This window comes from Podospora bellae-mahoneyi, chromosome 3, assembly GCF_035222275.1.
Source record: "Podospora bellae-mahoneyi strain CBS 112042 chromosome 3, whole genome shotgun sequence".
Classification (NCBI taxonomy): Eukaryota; Fungi; Ascomycota; class Sordariomycetes; order Sordariales; family Podosporaceae; genus Podospora; species Podospora bellae-mahoneyi.
The window spans coordinates 96553-116169 of NC_085882.1; the positions used below are offsets into that span (position 1 = coordinate 96553).

General features: G+C 55.6%; 10 protein-coding genes across 10 annotated transcripts; 7 read left to right on the forward strand and 3 right to left on the reverse strand.

Annotated features, from left to right (window-relative positions):
• Positions 1-291: 291 nt before the first annotated feature.
• On the forward strand, positions 292-3198 carry QC761_300320 (uncharacterized protein; the record flags this gene model as incomplete). Its single annotated transcript, XM_062877190.1, has 1 exon — positions 292-3198. One exon carries the CDS (start codon positions 292-294, stop codon positions 3196-3198), a length of 2907 nt encoding a protein of 968 aa, XP_062732909.1.
• Positions 3199-3248: 50 nt separating this feature from the next.
• Positions 3249-4367, reverse strand: MET8 (Bifunctional dehydrogenase and ferrochelatase). Its single transcript, XM_062877191.1, has 2 exons — positions 4054-4367; positions 3249-3992 (listed from the first exon to the last, which is right to left on the reverse strand). The coding sequence occupies exons 1-2, from the start codon at positions 4297-4299 to the stop codon at positions 3306-3308; spliced, it is 933 nt and encodes a 310-aa protein (XP_062732910.1). The 5' UTR covers positions 4300-4367; the 3' UTR covers positions 3249-3305.
• A 365-nt stretch (positions 4368-4732) lies between these two features.
• Positions 4733-6824, forward strand: PEP7 (carboxypeptidase Y-deficient; the record flags this gene model as incomplete). Its single annotated transcript, XM_062877192.1, has 2 exons — positions 4733-5945; positions 5998-6824. 2 exons carry the CDS (start codon positions 4733-4735, stop codon positions 6822-6824), a joined length of 2040 nt encoding a protein of 679 aa, XP_062732911.1.
• Positions 6825-8466: 1642 nt separating this feature from the next.
• QC761_300350 (uncharacterized protein) lies at positions 8467-9753 on the forward strand (the record flags this gene model as incomplete). The annotated part of the gene is made up of 1 exon (XM_062877193.1): positions 8467-9753. The coding sequence occupies one exon, from the start codon at positions 8467-8469 to the stop codon at positions 9751-9753; it is 1287 nt and encodes a 428-aa protein (XP_062732912.1).
• A 102-nt stretch (positions 9754-9855) lies between these two features.
• QC761_300360 (uncharacterized protein) lies at positions 9856-11369 on the reverse strand. Its single transcript, XM_062877194.1, has 2 exons — positions 10555-11369; positions 9856-10498 (listed from the first exon to the last, which is right to left on the reverse strand). Exons 1-2 carry the CDS (start codon positions 11022-11024, stop codon positions 10006-10008), a joined length of 963 nt encoding a protein of 320 aa, XP_062732913.1. The 5' UTR covers positions 11025-11369; the 3' UTR covers positions 9856-10005.
• Positions 11370-11472: 103 nt separating this feature from the next.
• On the forward strand, positions 11473-13049 carry QC761_300365 (uncharacterized protein). The gene is made up of 3 exons (XM_062877195.1): positions 11473-12082; positions 12154-12542; positions 12626-13049. Exons 1-3 carry the CDS (start codon positions 11785-11787, stop codon positions 12755-12757), a joined length of 819 nt encoding a protein of 272 aa, XP_062732914.1. The 5' UTR covers positions 11473-11784; the 3' UTR covers positions 12758-13049.
• Positions 13050-13882: 833 nt separating this feature from the next.
• Positions 13883-15955, forward strand: QC761_300370 (uncharacterized protein; the record flags this gene model as incomplete). Its single annotated transcript, XM_062877196.1, has 1 exon — positions 13883-15955. The coding sequence occupies one exon, from the start codon at positions 13883-13885 to the stop codon at positions 15953-15955; it is 2073 nt and encodes a 690-aa protein (XP_062732915.1).
• Positions 15956-16391: 436 nt separating this feature from the next.
• Positions 16392-17591, forward strand: QC761_300380 (uncharacterized protein). The gene is made up of 2 exons (XM_062877197.1): positions 16392-17245; positions 17307-17591. The coding sequence occupies exons 1-2, from the start codon at positions 16664-16666 to the stop codon at positions 17487-17489; spliced, it is 765 nt and encodes a 254-aa protein (XP_062732916.1). The 5' UTR covers positions 16392-16663; the 3' UTR covers positions 17490-17591.
• A 401-nt stretch (positions 17592-17992) lies between these two features.
• QC761_0047500 (uncharacterized protein) lies at positions 17993-19042 on the forward strand (the record flags this gene model as incomplete). Its single annotated transcript, XM_062872423.1, has 4 exons — positions 17993-18414; positions 18459-18656; positions 18720-18778; positions 18850-19042. Exons 1-4 carry the CDS (start codon positions 18136-18138, stop codon positions 19040-19042), a joined length of 729 nt encoding a protein of 242 aa, XP_062732917.1. The 5' UTR covers positions 17993-18135.
• Positions 18175-19141, reverse strand: QC761_0047510 (uncharacterized protein; the record flags this gene model as incomplete). The annotated part of the gene is made up of 3 exons (XM_062872424.1): positions 18175-18297; positions 18479-18511; positions 18818-19141. 3 exons carry the CDS (start codon positions 19139-19141, stop codon positions 18175-18177), a joined length of 480 nt encoding a protein of 159 aa, XP_062732918.1.
• Positions 19142-19617: the final 476 nt, after the last annotated feature.

A 19617-nucleotide genomic window follows, 5' to 3' on the forward strand; every position in this document is an offset into this window, starting at 1 on the left:
GGAAGATATGTTGGTTGGGGGGAGGGCAGCCGTATGCAGGTAAGGAAGCGCAAGGCTGAAGTTGGTGCCCTGGGGTGTCTTATGTAATCCAGGAGCTCACCTTTGGTGACAACCCCGCCATGGCTACACAGTGTGAACGGTGCGCCCCACTTTATCTTTGAGATCGCAAAAATGGAGGGGCACAAGTGGGAGGTGGTTTTCCGTATCATACCCTTTTGCACCACACTTTCCTTTTTTCTTTACTTTCTTCTTTCCTTTCACCGCATTGGAATAGGATAAAATCATTTCACAATGGGGTCACAAAACGGCGATACCCCCGTTTCCTCCTTGCCTGAGCTTTTGGAGCAAGGCAAATACCTCGAGGTTTTGCTGTCTGAACCAGGCAAAGCGCTGATTCGGAGCTATGTCCACCAGCAGCAGTCGCCATCACCACCACCACAGGACCAGAATCACAACAGCAACAGCAAAATTGTCGGACTAGCCGCTTTTAACGCTTTCTTGCAGGGGAATGTCACCGGCCCTGTGCTTGACGACACCCTCCTCTCTCGGGTCGAGAAAGCGTTTGGGATGACGGAGAATCAGAGGAAGGATCTCGCGAGGAGATGCCTGGCGGAGCTGCAGGTGGATGGTGTGGGGGTGTACGCGTATGTCCCGCTGTTGGAACTTTTTGGGTTGGCGAGGTGGGTTTTGTTGGGGTTGGGCGATGATGAGAAGGAGAGGTTGAGGGTGAATGTCTGGCATTACAAGCTCTTGACGGAGCCGAGTTTGGGGAGCGGGAGCAGTTTCAACAAGGGGTTGCAGTGGTGTGAGGTGCCCAGTTTGAGGGCGGAGATTGAGCGGGCGCTGGAGGGGGGGCAGGAAAAGGACGGGGAGGCGTTGGTCGAGAGGGCCATGGTCTGGATTATGCTTGGGCAGGAGAAGAAGGCTAGGGGGGTGCTGGAGGAGGCGAGGAGAGAGAGGGGGTTTGTTTATACGCTTACTGGAGCTTTGGGTAAGAGGACGAAGTTTCAGGAGAGGAGCACGAGTCAACTTGTTGTTTTGGCGAGGAGTAAGGGGGCGTTTGAGAGCGGGGGTGGGGAGGTGAGGCCCGAGGGGCTGAAGTTGAATGATGACACTTTGCTGGAGGAGTTGAAGTTTGATAAAGAGGGGGGGGAGACGGATATCGGGGAGAGGGATGATGAGAAGGAGGATGTGCCGGTGGAGCTGAGGGATATCAAACCGGATGAGCAGCCGCAGCTCGCGCCGCTGGATCAGATTATCTTGTTGGCGGAGGCTACGCTCAAAGATGCGTTCTCACCGGCGGACACTTTGACCTCGGAGGAGGTGTTGCCTTTTGCGGTGAGGGTCATCTCGGATCAGGGCAAGACAAACTGGCAGATTTATACACATGCGCTGCTGGTGAGGTCGAGGATTGAGGTGCACAGGAGCAGGACGATGGAGAGAGGAGTGCTGCAGATGCAGGCGGTGGTGGATCAGGTCGTTGTTGATACCACACAGCCGGATCGTGCCCAGACGCAAGAGGAGAAGGGGGGAGAGGAGGAGAATGGGGTACCGGAAATCAAGGTCTCTGTGCATGGCGACGAAGCTGCCCCCGTCGACAACAAGCCAAAATCCTTCTTCCCCGCCGCCAAACCGTCAGAGACAGCACCTCCAGAAGTCAGATTGCGGTACATTCACACGCTGAGCTCGCCACCACGATGGCATCTGGAGTCAGAGCTGGCCTACTCCTGGGCTGGTGTCGGATCGCTGGTGTCCGCCATGGAGATCTTCAAGCGCCTTCGCCTGTGGGCAGAGGTGGCGCTTTGCTATGCCAGTAATGCCGCGAGGGAAGACGAAGGCGGGCGCGGAAAGGATGGAGAGGCTAGGGCAAAGGCTATCCTCCGGTGGAGGCTATTCAACAAGACGGGAACCGCCCCTGAGAACTCGGAGCAAGACGCAGACGAGGAGGACGTGGACCTTGACAAGATCAGAGAGGCCGACTACCACGGCCCCCAGCGGACGCCACCGCCTTCCAACGCCCCTCGCCTGTGGTGTCTTCTTGGAGACCTTGAGAACGAAAAGAAATACTACGAGCGGGCCTGGGAGATTTCGGGTCAACGATATGCCAGAGCCCAAAAGTCTTTGGGAGAATACTACTTGCAACAAAAGGATCTGCTAAGCGCCCGAGATGCGTACAAACAGGCGGTGCACGTCAACAGGCTGAGTAACGAGTTGTGGAACCGTCTGGGAGACATCAGCTTGCGCATGGGAGAGTTTGCCGATGCCGCTGAGGCGTTTAGCAGAGCCATCTCGTCCTCCGACTCCAATGGCGGCGAGGATGCCAGGACGTGGAGTAACCTCGGCAGCGCCTTTTACAGTCTCTATGTCGAGCGCGTCAAGGAGTTGAGGCAGCAAAACGAGAACGGCGTGTCAGCCGAGTCAGCAGCTGTCCCTGGTGATGATGAAGACGAGGAGACGGTTGAGAAGAAGGAGGCAAAGGACCCAAAGACTTTGCTGACCCAGTCGTTGCATGCCTACAAGAAGGGGGCTTCGATTTCGCATGACAACTGGCGCATCTGGGACAATGTTATTACCCTGGCCTCTCGGCTGCGACCGATTGCTATCCAGGAGATTCTTCTCGGCTTGCAGCATGTGGTTAGGATCAGGAAGAGCGAGGACGCGGTTGATGTTGATGTTTTGAGGCTACTGCTCAACGAGGCTGTGTTGTCTGTGGAGAAGCCGGCTGGAACGGGCATCTACGACCCCCCTCGTGGATCGACCGAGAGAGCGGTGGTGCAGTTCTTGGAGACGTCGATTGTTCCCCTGACTACGGCCCGTTCTGAGTTCTGGGAGCTCATCACCAGAGAGCGAGTTTGGAAGAGAGACTTTGCGGGCGCCATTGACGCGGCTGAAAAGGCCTGGCGCGCTGCCATGGGCGGTGCTGGCGGTGGCCTGCTTCCCGGTTCCAGCAGTACAGGGCCTGATGGCAAGAGCAGGAACTGGTTGGAGGACAAGGATGCGTGGGCCCTTGTTGTCGAGAGAACAGATGAACTGGTCTCGGTCCTCGAGAACTATGGCGATGAGGTTCCCGAAATCGGGGGCAAGTGGAAAGGCAAGGCTCGGTTGGCCGTCAGAAGTGTCATGGGCAAGGGCAAAGAGGCCTGGGAGGACACGGAAGAGTGGGATAGACTCAAGGGCTTACTGGAGGGACTAAAGTAGGTAGAGCAGAACCTCGAAATAAAAGATAAGATTCGTGAGCACTTTTTCTCGTTGTCTCGAGATCGGCCTTTGCCATCTCCAATTCATACTCGTACACCGAAACTCATTCATACACCAACGCTGAACCCGAACGACCCGTCGAACACATCTGCCTTGGCTGCTTCGATAGCACTTGCTCTCATCCCCCTGAGATCATGGAAGCTTGGCACCCTGTTGGGCTCATAGAACGTGAGCAGGTTGGTCATGTCTTCGTCCGTCATCTCACACATCTCCTCCCAGCTGTACCTGTCGCTCACGTCCTTCATCCAGGACATGCGCTTGGGGCCCTCCTCGGGCTTGGGCGCAACCTGGCGCAGCTTGACGCGCAGCTCGCCAATGGCCTCAATGGCCCTCCCAGCATTGGACGGCAGCTGCTTCGCAATGAAGCGTCTGATCATGCTCGCCAGCCTCGGCCCCTTGCCATTGGTGGACACCATGATCTGTAGCGGTCCATCGCGGTGCACGCTGCCAAAGTAAAAGTCGCACTCGGGCGGGACATCGGCAATGTTGGCCACCAGGCGCTTCTGCTTGCACAGCTTCCAGATCTGGGTTGAGGCGGCAGGATCGTCGATGGCTACGAGGACCATAGACCAGTCCTTGTCGTCGAGGTCCGAGGGGAGGAAGATCCGGTCGACGTGGGTTACCTGCTTTTGGGCGACACGGTACGAGACTTCGGCGTTCAGGCCGCTCGAGGGACAGATGACGGTGACGACGGCATCGGCGTTGAGGAGGTGGACAATCCGTCCTGCTGCTACCTGGGGAGATGTTGTGAGATATTGTACAGCATAGAAACAAAAGGTAATAGCTGTCACGCACCTCACCGCCGCCGATGACAAGGACAGGTTTGCCCTTGACCTGCCATGCAATCATCAGGCTCCCGCCGCCCTGGATGGCGGGGTACTTTTCCTGCGGTCGTGATTCAGCCATGCCGCCGTGTGTCTTTGCGGTCGCGACGATGGCGATGGAAGGACGGAAGGGGTTGGCAGCAGAAAAGAAGACATGGCGATGGCGAGATGGGTGGAAAAGCAGACGAGATCGAAAGCGCCATTCAAGAGTCACCATTGGTCCCGTCCACAGGGCATCCCCGGCCCCTCCACCGCTTTCTTTCTTTTTTCCATGATGGTTGCTAGGGGCCTGTGGACCTATCGATAAGCCTTACGGATAGGTAATGGCGCCTGGGAATCCTTGAGCACTGGGACACGGCAACCGTGCAGCCCGCACTTGCAGTGCAGTACACAGCACACACCCTGCAGCAGTAACCCTGCCTGAGGTCCATCCTGCTACAGAGTACCTTGGCCCGGCATCCCCAACACCCGACCCCGACCCCGACCCCGACCAACAGGAACAAGCACCTCAGCATCATGCCCGTTCCTGGGCTCTCCAACATCGCATTGCCAGCAACGATACCTTATCGCTATAGGGCTAGCATCGCCGCCCACTCAGCCCTCAGGCGTGCGACGGGCAGCATCAGCATCACCGACATAGGCACCGCAACATGTCGGCGCCCCGGAGGCTGGGAGGTGGCCGCATCCTGGGCAGCGGCAGCAAGGGGCTCGCCCCGCCCTCGTCGTCATCCTCGACTCCCGCTCCAGGAGATGCCAACCCACGACGGGCCAGCGCCAACACAGCTCGCGCCGTGAGCCCATTCCCGCCCTCGGAAAGCAGTGCTAGCGTCGGCTCGTATCATTCGAGACTCTCGTCTCCCAACTCCCTCTCGCCGCCTTTGTCCAGCACGCTTCCGCCCTTCGCCCAGGATCTCGTCTCCCATGTCAGCCTCGCCGGTCCCTCGAACCGCGCCTCCAGCAGCGGAGGGCTGATTTGCCCAATATGCAACGAGGAAATGGTTACTCTGCTCCAGCTCAACCGCCACCTAGACGACGTGCACCAGGAGCTCCCCGAGGCCGAGCAGGACGAGGTCAAATCGTGGTTCGACAAGCAGGTACTCAAAGCCAAGCGGTTCCAGCCGCTGTCTCTGATCAACCAGAAGCTACGCGGCATGGACGTGTTCGAGTCCAACGAAAGCCAACCTGTCTCAGCGCCGGCAGCCCCAGGCCGGATTGCAGAAACTGTTGTCGATCCCGAGGAGCTGGTGACGAGGAAACACTGGCAGAGGCCATCGGGCAACGACACATGCACAGACCCGACATGCGATAGGAAATTGGGACCGCTGAGCGGCAGCGTAAATTGCAGGAAGTGCGGGAGGTTGTTCTGCGAGGAGCACACAATGTACCAGATGAAGCTGTCGAGGTCAGCCAACCACGAACCGGTCCGGGGCATCTGGTGTCGCGTGTGCGAGACGTGCTACAAGTCGAGGGGGGGCTACAATGACCACAATGGTGTTTCACGAGACCATACGGCGGACTTTGCTGCCGTGCGTGCCAGGAAGGTGGAGAGGCAACGCCTCGAGGTCCAGAGGCTGGAGAAGAGGTTGACCAAGCTGACTAGGCTGTTGGCCGAGGGGCCTCAGGACGCGGGTGTCAATTCCGCGTTGCTATCACCGCTCGGCGGGGCAAAACACATCAGAAAGACTATTGAGCAATCTGTGGTGGCTTGGGAAGAAGATGCGTCTGTGGCGAGGTGCCCGTTCTGCAAGCAAGAGTTTCGGTCTTGGACGTTTAGGAGGCATCACTGCAGGATATGTGGCAGGGTTGTGTGTGCGGATCCGGCGACGGGGTGTTCGAGTGAGATTGGATTCAATGTCGCAACCCGCATGTGCTTGCTCGTCCGATGGCTCAAGAATCTGTGCTAACTGTTCGGCAGCAACCGCTTTGCCCGCAGCCGAGAAGCCAACCGGTGGTGGCCATGTCAGTGTCGATGTCAGGATGTGCTGCGACTGCAAGACGACCATCTTCTCACACCGAGATTTTACTGATTCGATTACCCACAAGCCTCCGGATCAGATCGCGTACGAGAACCTACGCCAGTTTGAGCTGGGCATCCGAAACATGATGCCAAAATTCCACAAAGCACTGGTGGCATTGCAGCCGCCTGACGATAACAGCAACAAACCACCGCCAACACACGCCGAGATCCAGCACGCTGCCAGTATTCGCAAGCGCCTCACATACTCGTTTCGCCAATATGGCGAGGCAGCAAAGCGCATTCAGAACATGCCCACCGACAGCCCTACGCAACGGATGCTTCAACAAAAGATTTATGCTGCTGCTTCGGCCTTCATGCACACCAATATGCTTCCCCTGAAGAGCCTGCCATCTATTTTGAAAGCCAGCGGGCCGGGCCACCGGCGCTTGCTCTCCAACGGGCCGTCGCACTCGCCCCTGCGAAACGGCGAGTCGGCCACATTCGATGCCGAAACTTCCAGCGTGGGAGGGGCGAGCGAGGTCAGCACCGCCGTGTCGGCTCTCGAGACAGAGGAGAAGGAGGCAAAGGAGAAGTTGATTGTCTTGGAGGAGCAGCGGTTTATGGTGCACGAGATGCTCAATCATGCAAGGGCGGCGAGGAGATTCGAGGAGGTCACGGCGTTGACCAAGAACATCGAGGAGCTGGACAGGGAAATTGAAGGCTCAAAACGAACTGTGGCGGATGTTGCCGAGAAGTTCCAGGGGCTTTACGTTGGAGGAGCATGAGGCGGCGACAGAGAGGAATGATGAGTATTTAGCGGGCATGGCTCGGAGTTTGGGAGTCATCTTTTGTGCCAAGGACAGCTGGTTGGAACGAACCAAAACATGGGAATATCAATCTACGCTTCGGATATTCATCGCAAGCCCGGGGCGATCTTGGCTTGTCGATGTCAAGCAGACCCCACTGCTGTCTTTCCGAGCTCAAAAGAGCGGTTGACAGACGGGGTGGCACTGTCACGGCTAGGTCAAGACACAAGCTCGAACTGCCCATGGCGCACGAACGCGGCGTCTGTCCGTCTGCCCAAATTAGCGGCCAACCAGACTGCAACTTCCGGAGCTAAACATCTCGGACACAACTATCTGGCCTGTTTTCCGTTCTTGCCGCCGTCTACGTATACTTTTGCATCCCCAAAACCGAAGGCAAGACCCTGGAGGACCTGGCGTGCCTCTTTGCCCACGGCGTAGGCCACTGCCGCCAGTTTGCCTGGCAGGCGCCCGAGACCGATGTTGGTCGGCTGGCTGAGATTGACGAGCAGAGACACGGGGCCAAGAACGGGGAGTTCCTCCGGAGAGAGGAGGCGTACAACAGGAGGAGGGCCCGGAGGTTTGTCCGTGTTTGAGTCCGTGGTCAAGTCTCGCGAGTGGACGACGTTCAAGGACTGGGTATCGAGGTGTCTGTCTCGCCGGACGAGGCCGGGGGAAAAGGTTATGTCTCCTGGACTGCCCCAGGGTTCTTGTGCCTCTGCTACTTCTTCCGCTTCTGTTTCGAGACGGACGTCGGTGGATGACAAGACGAATGTGGTTTGCGAGTCGTTCGCCACGGGTCTGGAAGAGCGGTATGGCGAGGATCAGGCAGGCAGATCACGAAAGAGCTTCATCTTTAGTGTCATCGGGAAGGGGAGGCGGGCGTCCAGCGTGGCGCTTGATGGGTCCATTGCTAGCTCGCCTTGGGATGGTAGTGCGGCAGGTTCGGTGTTTTGGAGCACAACTTAGTGGGAGAGCACTGGTTCAGGATGGTGGTGATCTGACAACTCCTTCCTCGAATCCTTTGCAGCCGGGCCACCAGATGGCAACGGCGGCCCATTCTGACGTGGAGGATGCCTCGTCGGAAGGAGCGTCGTCACCTTGCACGTTGGTTCCTCCCAGCGGTAAGAAGCAGAATTTGCCCCTGGCTGTCGTGATTGCAGAAAGTGGTTTTGTAAAACAAGGGGTGGATGGAAATTGACTGATTAGATTGATGGAATGGCCCATCGTGGCTGACTTTGGCGGTAAAATAATTGACCACTGTTGGATACTTACCTATCACACAAAGGCCCGTGACTCGTGATTCTCTTGCCTCTGAAGGAAAAGGAAAAGAAAAAGGGGAAGAAGGAAAAGGAAAAGGAAAAGGGGAAGAAGGAGAAGGAGAAGGAGAGAGAGGACGGGCGTCTGGGCAACCGTGATAGGGTTAGGGTTATACACCGGAGATGTCAGTGTCACCCCGCCAAAGTGACCAGTTGATGGATGGAATCGAGGAAGCCAAACTCTGAGCAATATTCACCAAAACACATCTTCAACAGTGCCTTAACGCGCCGGTTACGAGTCTCCATCATTCATTCACATTACCTTTCAGTCACTGTGATTCCCCATCATCTTCCGACGCGACAAAATGCCACCCTCACCCCCGCCCACCATATCCCCCGCCGCCAATTCAGACCACTCCAACATCACAATCTCCACCTCCCCAACCGACGACTACCGCCCCAGGTACAGATTCTATAACAACACCTTCTCCCTCCACCGCGTCTCCCCCCTCTACCTGGGACCCGAGCCCGACCACAGCGGCGGCGCCGACCCTCCCCCCACCACCATTAGCCCAGCCCAGCTCCGCCTCGTCGCCCAGCGACTGCGGGATGTGCTTGTCGGGGATGTCGCCCGAGGCGTGGAGGTCGGTCTCACAGCTGCAGACAGCGACAGCGCCAGCAAGATCGCCAACAGCATGGGCAGCCTCGAGGTGGTGGTGGTGAGACCTGTAGAGGCGGCTGATTTGCTCGATGTGAGTCTGGAAAAGATGAAGGATCAGTACCGGCAGGACGAAGGGAGCCAAGAGCTGGCGCGTTCGTGGCGCGCGCTGGAGGCGAGGGTCAAAGGGAAGCTGGGGTTGGCGATAGAGCTGGTGTATGAGCATTCGATGGGCCTGGCGTTTCTCTTGCCTGACCTGTCCAAGTCGTCGGCGTTGGCGCCTGGTGCGGCGGATGATGAGACGGGGACGGGCCGGTTTCTGTGGCTGCCGGTCATGTTGACGAGGATGCCTGCTCCGGTCAGGGTGGCGGTGACGCAGTTTTTGGAGAGGGAGTTTGACTGCAAGATTAGTCCGACCAGGTTTGGGACCAGGACGATGGTGGGAGGGTTGGAGAGGTGGATGGAGACGTTGGAGAGGAACAAGAAGGAGCAGGAGAAGGATCTGCTTGTGGCAGTGGGGTTTAACACTGTAGCGATGATGCCGAGGCAGATGGTGGCGGTGGAGGGGGGGAGGGAGGAGTTGAACAAGCCGGGCTTGGCTACGATTGATGTCATTCTTCCGTGGCGCAAACTGGTCCCGTTTTGGAAGCGTGGGAAGGAGATGGAGGAGGGGGAGATGCGGAGGAGGTATGAAGAGGGGGGTGTGGAATACAAGGCTTCGGCTGTCACGTTGGCCGGCAAACAGGGGATGAGGGAGGAGGGATGGGGGTGGAGGAGCGAGGTTCACCAGCCTTTCCTTGAGGCTCTATCAATGTACACCAAGAGAACCATCGCGATGGGACTGTTTCATCCAGCGGTGCGGATCGTCAAGGTTGGCTGCTCGGGATTCACGGCGGCCGAGGGAAGATTGAAGATCTTTCCTACGATGGACAGGGCTGGGGTGGTAGACTTGTTGACTATGCTGTGTGAGAAGGCTGTTTCGCAGCAGCGTTGAGCGAGTGACCGAACGGCGGTACGGGGAGTGGAATTGTATGTTTCTGCGCTGACTGATGAGGATTTTTTTTGGGACACCAGCATCATGGTGCAGCGTCAAAGGTGCAGCGTCAAATGTATTTGATTTTCAGTTTCAGGCATAAGAAAAGAGATGTCAAGATGTGACACGGTCATTCCTACATCCTTTTTATTGTATGACTGCTAACTCGAGTGATCATACAGAAAAGCTCTTACAACCTCCAGGAATGGTCGTCTATCTCATGAACCCCCTCTTGCCATCACCATCAGCATCCTTCATGGGGTTCAGCCGGTCGAGCAAGCTGGGCTTCGCCTTCTCCGTGTTGACACTGCTCGAGCCAAGACCGGTCGTGCCAGTAGTGCTGGAAATATTCTCTTCCGACGAGGACATGGACGAAGAAGAAATGCCTGATGTACCAGTGGTGGCAGTGCTTCTGCTGGTGCTCGAGGTCATCTTGTTGGGAGCAGGTCCGCTGCCAATCTCGTGGCCGCAGCCCTGCTGATGCACGCCCTTAGGGCAACCCTCAAAGGCACCGTAGCGCTCGGAGCTTCCTCCCAGAGCACCACCCTGCTGCTTGAATTCATTCATCGACATGGCCGGGAGAGTGGTGGTGCCGTGGTGCTTGGCCTGCTCGTGGTGGACCTCGTGGATGGGCACCGTGGTGTGGACCACTGAGGGTTGGATGGTCTCCTTGTGAATCACAGGCTGAATCGTCTCGTGGACGTGGCTGCGATGACGAGTCAGTTGGGCTGTTGCTGCAGGCGGGATGTGTGGAAAACATACTGGTGAACCTGTTCGCCCTGAACGACGGGGGCGTGGCTCTGCGTGTGGGTGGTGCCCGTGACGGTGCGCTCATCTTTGATCTTGCCGGCCTCGGCTCTCAAGGCTCTCTCGGTGGCCTCGTTGTCGCGGTTGTCAAACTCGCGGTTGACGACCTTGCCGCGGTTGTGGATGTGCTGCTCGGGAAGGACTTCGGTGTCGTGGATGGGCTGGACCTTGCGATGGTAGTGGTCCTGGTGGACCTCCTTGTCGATGGCGGTGTTGATCTCCTCATGCTGGGTTGGGCGGACGGTTTCCTTCTTCACGGCGGGTGCGACCCGCTCCTCGAGGGTGGTGTCGTGGTGACCTGCCTTGGAGACGAACTCGTCGACGGCTTGCTTTGCTCGATCCATGATGGTGAGTTGTTTGTTTCGGAAAGAGAGCTGAGGGTGAATTGGTGTGGGGAAGTTGATGGGTTGCAATAGACGGATCATTGGATGGTGGGATGGAGTTCTTATAAGGTAACTCGCTACGGGTAGAACCTGGGGCTGGGGGGCATTGTCAATGGTGACGTTGGTTGATGACCTCAACCGCCATTGCTGGTGACGTTGACTCGTCTCCCATCTTGCTCGGACTCTGGGGCAGACTAGGTTCGATGTGTTGAGCAGATGCTGGCCATCTGATCATACATTACATGGTGTAGGTTCGCGGTTCGGGAGTCGTCGGAGGAAACGGTCCTCATCAACAAGGTAGTAAGGGTGGTGTGTTGGAGCCAACATGGCCAACCAGTCACCAGCAAACCCAACGATCGAGAGATCGGCGGATCACCCGTATCCTCGTGCCTTAGTCCCGCGTCCAGACTCACAGGGCTATTCCTGGTTGATTGGTTGCAGTAAGGGGGGGAGAGGGGGGGTGCTAGCCACTGCATCACCACACACCTCCAGCACAAAGATGGAAGCTATGGCCACGCATGACGCTGTCCAGTGGATCAACAACGCTTACACGCGGGGAGAACCTCCAATTATGACGTTTAGCCTCTTCCAGATGGATACGCTACGATATGTGCTCGGGGAAGATCCGATCTCAGAGAGCATGGCAACCTACGGCAAGCTATGGCAATGTCCGTTGAACGCCGGCTTCTACCACGACCTAGTCTAGCTTCATCCACCTCAGCTCCCCCCTTCATCATGAAACATGCTCTCGTGTCGGTCTACTTTGGCAGTATAAGCACCAGTTCAAACTTGGGGAATCAGTATGGGACAAAAGAGTAGTTGCCTCGCGCACAAACATACCGGTTTAGGAACCGCATCGGCCGAACAGCATCGCCAGCCTGAGAACGGCACAGCCCAGGACCTTCTCAAGGATATCGCCCGGAAAAGCAAGCTCCAGGCTCGCGGGATGTCGGGGAAATGTCAAGATGGCGAGGCTGGCACCGGGAGCTCGATGCACGTAGCGGAGCAGAATGGAAACACAGTTGGCGAAAGTGCATCAACAAAGCGGTTGAGGATCACCTCAACTGAAGATACCGATACGGAGACAACTGTTACTGCCCGTAAGTTTGTCCCATTCTGTCGTCATAAAAATTGCATGTGGCTGACAGTGTACGCACCGCTTGTTATCTAGCCGTCGTTCAAGAGGTCGTGAAACCCCACGTCCACGAGATTCGACAAGAGGAAATCCATCGCGACATTCATGTACACACAAACCACACCATTATCCAGCCTGTCTACGATCTCGAAGCTCTACCACCGCGGCACTTTGTCCCCGACGAGACTGGAAAGCTGGTTGAGGTCAGCGAGTCAGACCTACCCGCGTGCACGGGACGAAATGCCCAATGGCACATCGCGGCTGGCCCCGTCCCCGACAAAACCAAGAGCAAGCAGGCTCTCGGGACGGCGGCGATTACCAAAACCGGGTCACCCAATAGCAGCAGCGGGGCCGTGAACGACTCAGACACTTCCTCGTCGACGGATTCCGTGCCCGTGATGGAGGTTGGCCAGCAAGAAGAAGCGGTAAGAATGATGACAACCCCCCTATGATTGCGAGACAAGACTCAACATCTGACTCGCAGTATTGCCTCGCTCCCGAGCATCAGACGCCAATTGTGCAGAAGGCTGCCGTACCAAGGTCAACAACGACGCAAGCCAATGAAGGTACGACAAAGAAATCCTCTCGACTGCCGAAACCGTCGACTGCGGGTCAAACAACAACGGCGGCTGCAAAGTAGCAAAGCCTGAGCTGCATTTGTGTCCATCTAGGTGTGTTGTGGGAAGGCTTTGTCATTGGCTGCCTATGTCTTTCTTTTGTTGTCAAAGTATGTTGGTCAAAGACACGGCGGTTGTCAGTTAGTGGCTTGTTATTAAGCTTGGTGAGAGATGATTCAAGTTGGGAATGGTGGAAATTTAGGCGTGTCCAAGGTAGATACCTCCCTACAGCTAGGTACATGATTTTCTTTAAAGAAATAGAAAATGGATATGAGTAGTGATTTTCCAGTCATGATTACAGTTGTGTATGGGAGCCAATATCATGCTTGATGATAAAAGCTGAGATATAATGATGTGACTTGTGTCTACGGTAGGTGCGTCAGTTAAGGTACCTAGGTAGGTAGCTATTGTATTTAGTCTGGGCATCAACATGTGGTAGCTAGGTATTTCAGATTGTCCTTGATAGAACTGTGGCACAATTATCAACTCATGTACTGGCTAGAATAAAAGCAACGAGTCGTCGTCGTCGCCGTTGAGGTGGACATTTCCCGTTCCCTCCAGCCTCTCATAGTCACGGCACCTCCCTGTAGCACCCACTCCACATTGAAGCATGCGATTAAGTGATTCTCATGCTTCTCTTCGATCATCAAATAGCCTAGAACTTCTTTTTGGCACAGTTCCATCACCACACGTCACTAATTTCGTGTTGGAACAGCACAACCTCTATTCACCTCGGGTCTGGTAAACTTGTCACCCCGTGGACTGCATCAAGTCAAGTTTCCGAGTATCGAAGTGAGGTGGAGAACAAGGAGAAACTTGATCAGTTTTGAATACCATACCTGTTCAAAATGAATCCCTTCGCACAAAGACCAAAAGCCAAAAGCGTCACTCCCTCTTTATTCATGAAGGCTGCTCAATCTGTGACATTTCCACATTGTTGTGAGCCTGCAGAGGATTTATACATGTCCCAATGCCTTAGGGCCATCGTAACTGGGTGTAACTATCTCATCTGCTTGAATCCTGAGCAAACGGGCCTTTTCGACATTTTTTGTGCTCTTGCTTGGGAGGCATACCGATTGGACCTACCTTGGCCCACCTACACCTACCCATTGTTGCTTAGGCACACTATCGGTTTTAAATTTGTCAGAATGGTCGACGTCACCGACGAAGATGATTCGTACTGGTGGGCCAGATCGCCAGGCGACCTACAGATCTTTGATGTGCCTGACGTGCCGGTGCCCACCCTCAGCATTCATCCGATTCTTTACGAGTATGAATACGACAAATGGATGGAAAGGGTGGGAGCTATACCGGAAGCTGTGGTCGACCTTGACCCAAACTACAAGCCGTTACCCCCGAGGGATCTCGCGCCGGAACTTATGACGGTTCTGAGGTTCGGCAGAACACCAACTTGGCCAGACCTCTGGCGGGACGCGATCTCATCGCCCTACTTCGCTTGGCCAAACTACAAGCCCTGTGTGGGCGGCCCGATAACCTGCTTCACCTGTCTCAAGCCCCTGGACATCCCGTATGCCCAGGAGCCGGAGGGTGCCTTCGGAAACTATGACGGTGAGGCACCATTCGAAGATGCCGTGATCGTCGAGGGATGCTCTCATATAATGGGCGCCGATTGCCTCCAGGCGTGGTTGAAATCCAAATACCCAAACGATGGCCAAAAGGACTTTTACCGTTGGGTCCGCGGCGAGATCATGCTAGGCGAATGGGATGAAGACTTTCAACAAAGAATCAAACCCTATCACGAGAACCCGGCCCTGCGGAGAACTATTGAACCTGGTTGCCCCATATGTGCTGCTCCCCAAACAATCGACACAAACTATGGCACAGAAACCATGGATCGCAGCGCCGTGACCTTCAAGTTTCCCAACATTAAAAGCATCAACGTGCAGTGCATTCGGTCGTACGCCGAAATGACCGAAAACGACATGCTCGTTGCTGGGTTTCCCTGGATTGTACTGCGGTCCAAGAAGAGCTATCGCGAGGAAGTGGAAAGGCAACGAGTCTACTTTAGAACCATCTTAGAACAGCACGAACAGCTGGGTTGCGAAACACACCCGGACGTCCCCGGCGGGCCTTACAATGCCCTGGACTACGCCTATTTGAGGAACAAGGCCTACGAACGTGTGCTCATGCTCCACGTGGGAGAGTTGCTTTATCAAGATCACCTGTGGAGATCACAAAACCCACACGTGGATGTTGACTCGGGCTCGGACGAGGATATGATGGCTGAAGATGATGACCACAATAATCCACCGCCGCCGGGGGGGGAAGGGCCTGGCGCTGGAAACCGTCAACAGCCACGAACACCACCGAACCGGCAACCGCGACCACCAGTGGTGCATCGACCGCCGCCGCCGGCAAGCCCACTGAACCCGGGCCTGGCGCGGCCGCCGATTGTCCCACGGTGGTTGAAACAAAGCAAGCGCAATCCCAACCCCCATCCAAGGCCGCTGGATCCAAACGAGCCGGCACCACCGCCAGTCCTTCCGGCGCCGGACCCCTGGCCCCTGGACTATGACACTCCGGAAGAGCTGAACCCCCTTCGGTGTCCCTGGTGCGGCAGAGACGATTTCAAAAAAGCCACCGAAAGGCGCAAGCACGAGTACAGGTTTCATAACCGCCCTGACCTGGGAATGGCGGGAAGGCTAGCTCGAGATGACCGTCGCGCTGCAAGGAAAGACGCAGCAGACATGCTCCGAGCAGCGCGTCGACTGCAAGAACTTCAGGCAACGGACCTACCGCAAGGGGACGAGCAACAACTTCGACAAGCGCAGCAAGCCTGGCTGGATGCGCGGAGACGACTGCGACCTGGGACGCAGCCGGATTCACCGCAACCGCCAGGAGAGGCCAGGACAGGCAGCCCGGCAGCGGAACGTGCAGAGCGACTGAGAGCCTTCTGGTCGGAACGTGCACAGCAGGATGAACAACAACGTGAGGAGTATAGGGCTAAGATACAGCGCGAAGCTACACAACGTGAGCTGGAACCACATGAAGAACTGTGGCTGCAAGGGGGTCGGGCTGAAGAGGCACTTGTAGCTGCCCGGGTTGGCCGGGAACAGCAGCAACAGCGGTTCGGGGCAGGACGGGCTGAAGCAACAATTTTAGCTGTGCGGCGGCAGCAGCAGCAGCAGCCGCCGCCGCAGACACCAGAGCCCGAATCACCGTCTGACGATATATACGGCGTATCACCTCACAGGTGGTGAGGTAAGGTAGGTATACAGAATAGATGTCACATATCCGCTTGCTTGTTTAGCATGAATTCAACAAGGCCTGCCGCAGAAAAAGGGCGTATTTAGCCAAAAGCAAACATGTGCCGCGTCTTCCCCACAAAATGGACGTCGAAATGCCGTGTTCCAAACCACCATGCCAAGGATCACCATGTGTAAAAGCTCCGATTGGCTGGACTGATCGGAAACTGACATCTCAGATATAGCGGCTTTGCGGGGAAGTCGATCCATTGATTATTTCCCAGAGACACGAGCCGTCAGGGTTTACCGTCTGGGGTGTTCCGGCTAAGGGGGAGATCCCAGGTGCTTAGAGGTACCTTACCTAGGCAGGCGGAGGGCCGATGTTGTCATCAACCGTGGAGTTTGCAACAGCTGGGAAGATGAACATACTCACCAATATGCTATGAATACTCGACATAAAGACATAGACCTAAAGAACACTGGTAGGTGGGTACCTATGAAGGGAACAGTGAAAAGAGGACCTACCGTCAAAAAGGTTGACAGGTGACCTAACATCTAAGGGGCGATGGGAAAGACATGTAATTAACAACAACACAACCTCGGCAATCATCCGCCGAGAAGATTACCCTTTGAGCGTTCAGCCACCCGTCCATCCGGACCCGGTCGAGAGGGATCTTCAACATCATCTGTGTCTATAAAAATCCTCTCGTTCGCCCCCAATTGATGGGCTCTGAAGGTGTCAGCAGTGAGCCGAGCCTCGACCCGTCACCAACCTGTGCTCCTCTCATACCGCCTCTCAAAATGAAGGTCTCAACCATAACCCTCCCTATGCTGGCCAGCCTGGCCACCGCCAACCCAGTCGAGCTCACCGAGCGACAATCCTGCCCCCCAATCCACATCTTCGGCGCCCGCGAGACCACAGTCCCCCAAGGCTATGGAACCTCCCAGGGGCTAGTCAACATGGTAGCCCAGGCCTACCCCGGCGCCACGCGGGAAGCGATCGTCTATCCCGCCTGCGGTGGGCAATCCCAATGCGGCGGCGTGAGCTACGAGAATTCTGCTCGCCAGGGGACCGCCGCCGTGGTCCGCGCCGTTACAACCCTCAACCAGCGGTGCCCCGACACCAAGATCGTCCTGATCGGATACTCCCAGGGCGGTCAGATCATGGACGGCGCGCTCTGCGGCGGGGCGGGCGCTACCCTCACGGGTGCTCCTCTTGCTGCCGTCAAGGCGGCTATTTTCATGGGCGATCCGATGTATAACCAGGGGTTGCCGTACAATGTTGGGACTTGCAGGGCTAGAGGGGTATGTACCGTCCTTTGTATCTGTCGGTATGTTGGAGGTGCTGACGAGAATTGCGCAACAGTTTGCCGGCCGACCCAACGGCTTCCAGTGCTCTCCGGGCAACCCGGCAATCATCCAGTCGTACTGCGACTCGACCGACCCGTATTGCTGCACTGGCAACGATGCCAACTCGCATCAGCAGTATGTCAACAAGTACGGGCAGCAGGCCTTGGCTTTCATCCGTCGCCAGCTGGATGCTGCGTAAGTTGTTGGCCGTGGCTTGGCATCAAAAAGGGGTTCAGGGGTTCAGGGGGGTTTACAAACAGTAGGGTTAGGATAGCCTAAAATACCTATGACATTTGAGGAAAGCTTCTCTGTGATTGCCCTGGTGAACGATACGTATATGTACCTCTTTCGGGAGCTTGATGTAAACAAAATGTCATTGTTCTTTTATCATGATGACGAAACTCGATGTTTAACAGACCTGAGGGCGCCTGAAAACCCTAACCCTCTTTCCAACCAAATACCTCAGCTGGGTCAACAGTCAACATACGAACAAAGAGACCTCAAGGGTCCAGTGATTGGCTCCCAAATTCAACATGAGCATACGGAGACAGCTCCGAAAGAGTTTTACTCGCTTGGCAAGAAAGAAACCCGCATCCGGATTGTCAACACCAGTCTGGCCGCAACCAGGTGGTGGCTCTCATTGTGGTAGATGTAAAACAGGACCAGTAGAAGATGAGTTTCTTTATTTGAGAGACATAGATCCCGGAGCCAATTCTTGTCCATGCCTCGGTTTGGGCCATTTGATTACCCCGTCAACTCGCAAGACAAGACAGCACTGAGCGAGCTCTCTGGAGCCATTCACATCGAGCAAAAGTCCGAGTCTCGTACCATCCTCAAGAGCAAAAATGGGAGCCACATCCAGAGTTCTCCTCGTCCTATGCCGTCTAGGCGAACTCGTCTGCGGAGCCGTCGTTCTCGGTCTTCTGGGGCAGGCCTTCTCCTTGATCAACGACGCCGGCGTGCTCGAACCCGAGGGACGACTGATCTACACCGCTGTCGTGGCCTCTCTGACAATGATTGACTCGTTAATATTCATCGTCCCGTTTGCGTACTCGTACTGGTCATTTTTACTGGACTTTATCCTGTTTGTCCTGTGGATTGTGGCTTTTGGGCTGCTCGAGTCGGTGAGTTGAACCAGAATGGATCTGAAAGATGAATATACTGACAGGCGTTGCAAACGAAGCTTACCGGCATCCACACCTGCTCCTCCTTCTGGTTTAACTACTACTGGGGTTATTACTGGGGCAGGTGGTATGTCCGCGGGCCACCTGGCATGGACATCAACTGGACGGGCTGCAACGCGTGGAGGACGGTCTTGGCCTTCAGCTTCATCGCCTCGATGATTTACCTTGCCAATGGCTTCTTGGTGAGTGCCTTCTACCTACCTACTTTTCGCTGCCTTGTCTCGCACGCTAACCGACCGACACAGGGTGTGTACTGGACTCTGGAGTACGGCAACATCAGAACAAGGTCCAAGGGCTTCTTTGAGTAAGTTCGGCTTCTATACAGCCTTCGTATTCTGCATACTTTGAAACTTTCGCTGACCAACATCTGCACAGACGCAAAAGAGGATTGGGTGGCGATACTAGCGGTGGCAGTGGACATCTTATCAAGGAGGGTGGCCCTGGGGTCACGCAGACTCCTGTTCAGCATCGCAATGGCGTTATGGGGGCTGGACTGAACAATGCCGCCCCTGCAACTACGGTCAACGCATTGCCAGTTGATACCGTAGACCCGGCTGCAAGAGTGTAGACGATCGAAGGCTGCGGGAAGGGGGTTTTGAGACGGCGAGCTCGTGGTTCGACGGTTATGTATCACTGCCGTCAATTTCATACGTCGAAAGCCTTGCATGTGGTGTACCAGGTTAATCAGATATGATCAAGGCGATATATGAAATGGGTTCAAACCTGACATGTTGCAGTGAGAATGAATAGATTGGATCACGCAGAAGAGGGTTGTTCATATGAGTCACCATATCTGGTTCATCCTTCCAGTTTTGGTCACAAGTTGGACGCACTGTCATGTTCCATTTCAATCTGGAACCTGATGAAACAAGTAAGTTGCCCCCAGAAATCAGGCAAGACTCGGGTGACGATCAGCTGCCTTGTCGTTGTCAATGCGCGTAGGCAGGCCCTACAAATCTACAGCAGAAATAGGCTCAGTGCACCGTCAACACCAGTCCTGGGTCTTGACTTTATTCACTAATTGTACATCAAGGTTCATGCCTGTTAGGCTAGCATAGCACCATCCCATCTGCTAAGTAGGTAAAAACTCAGGGGCTACTCCACACCACTCCACAGACATTGACGCATCAACACATTACAGTC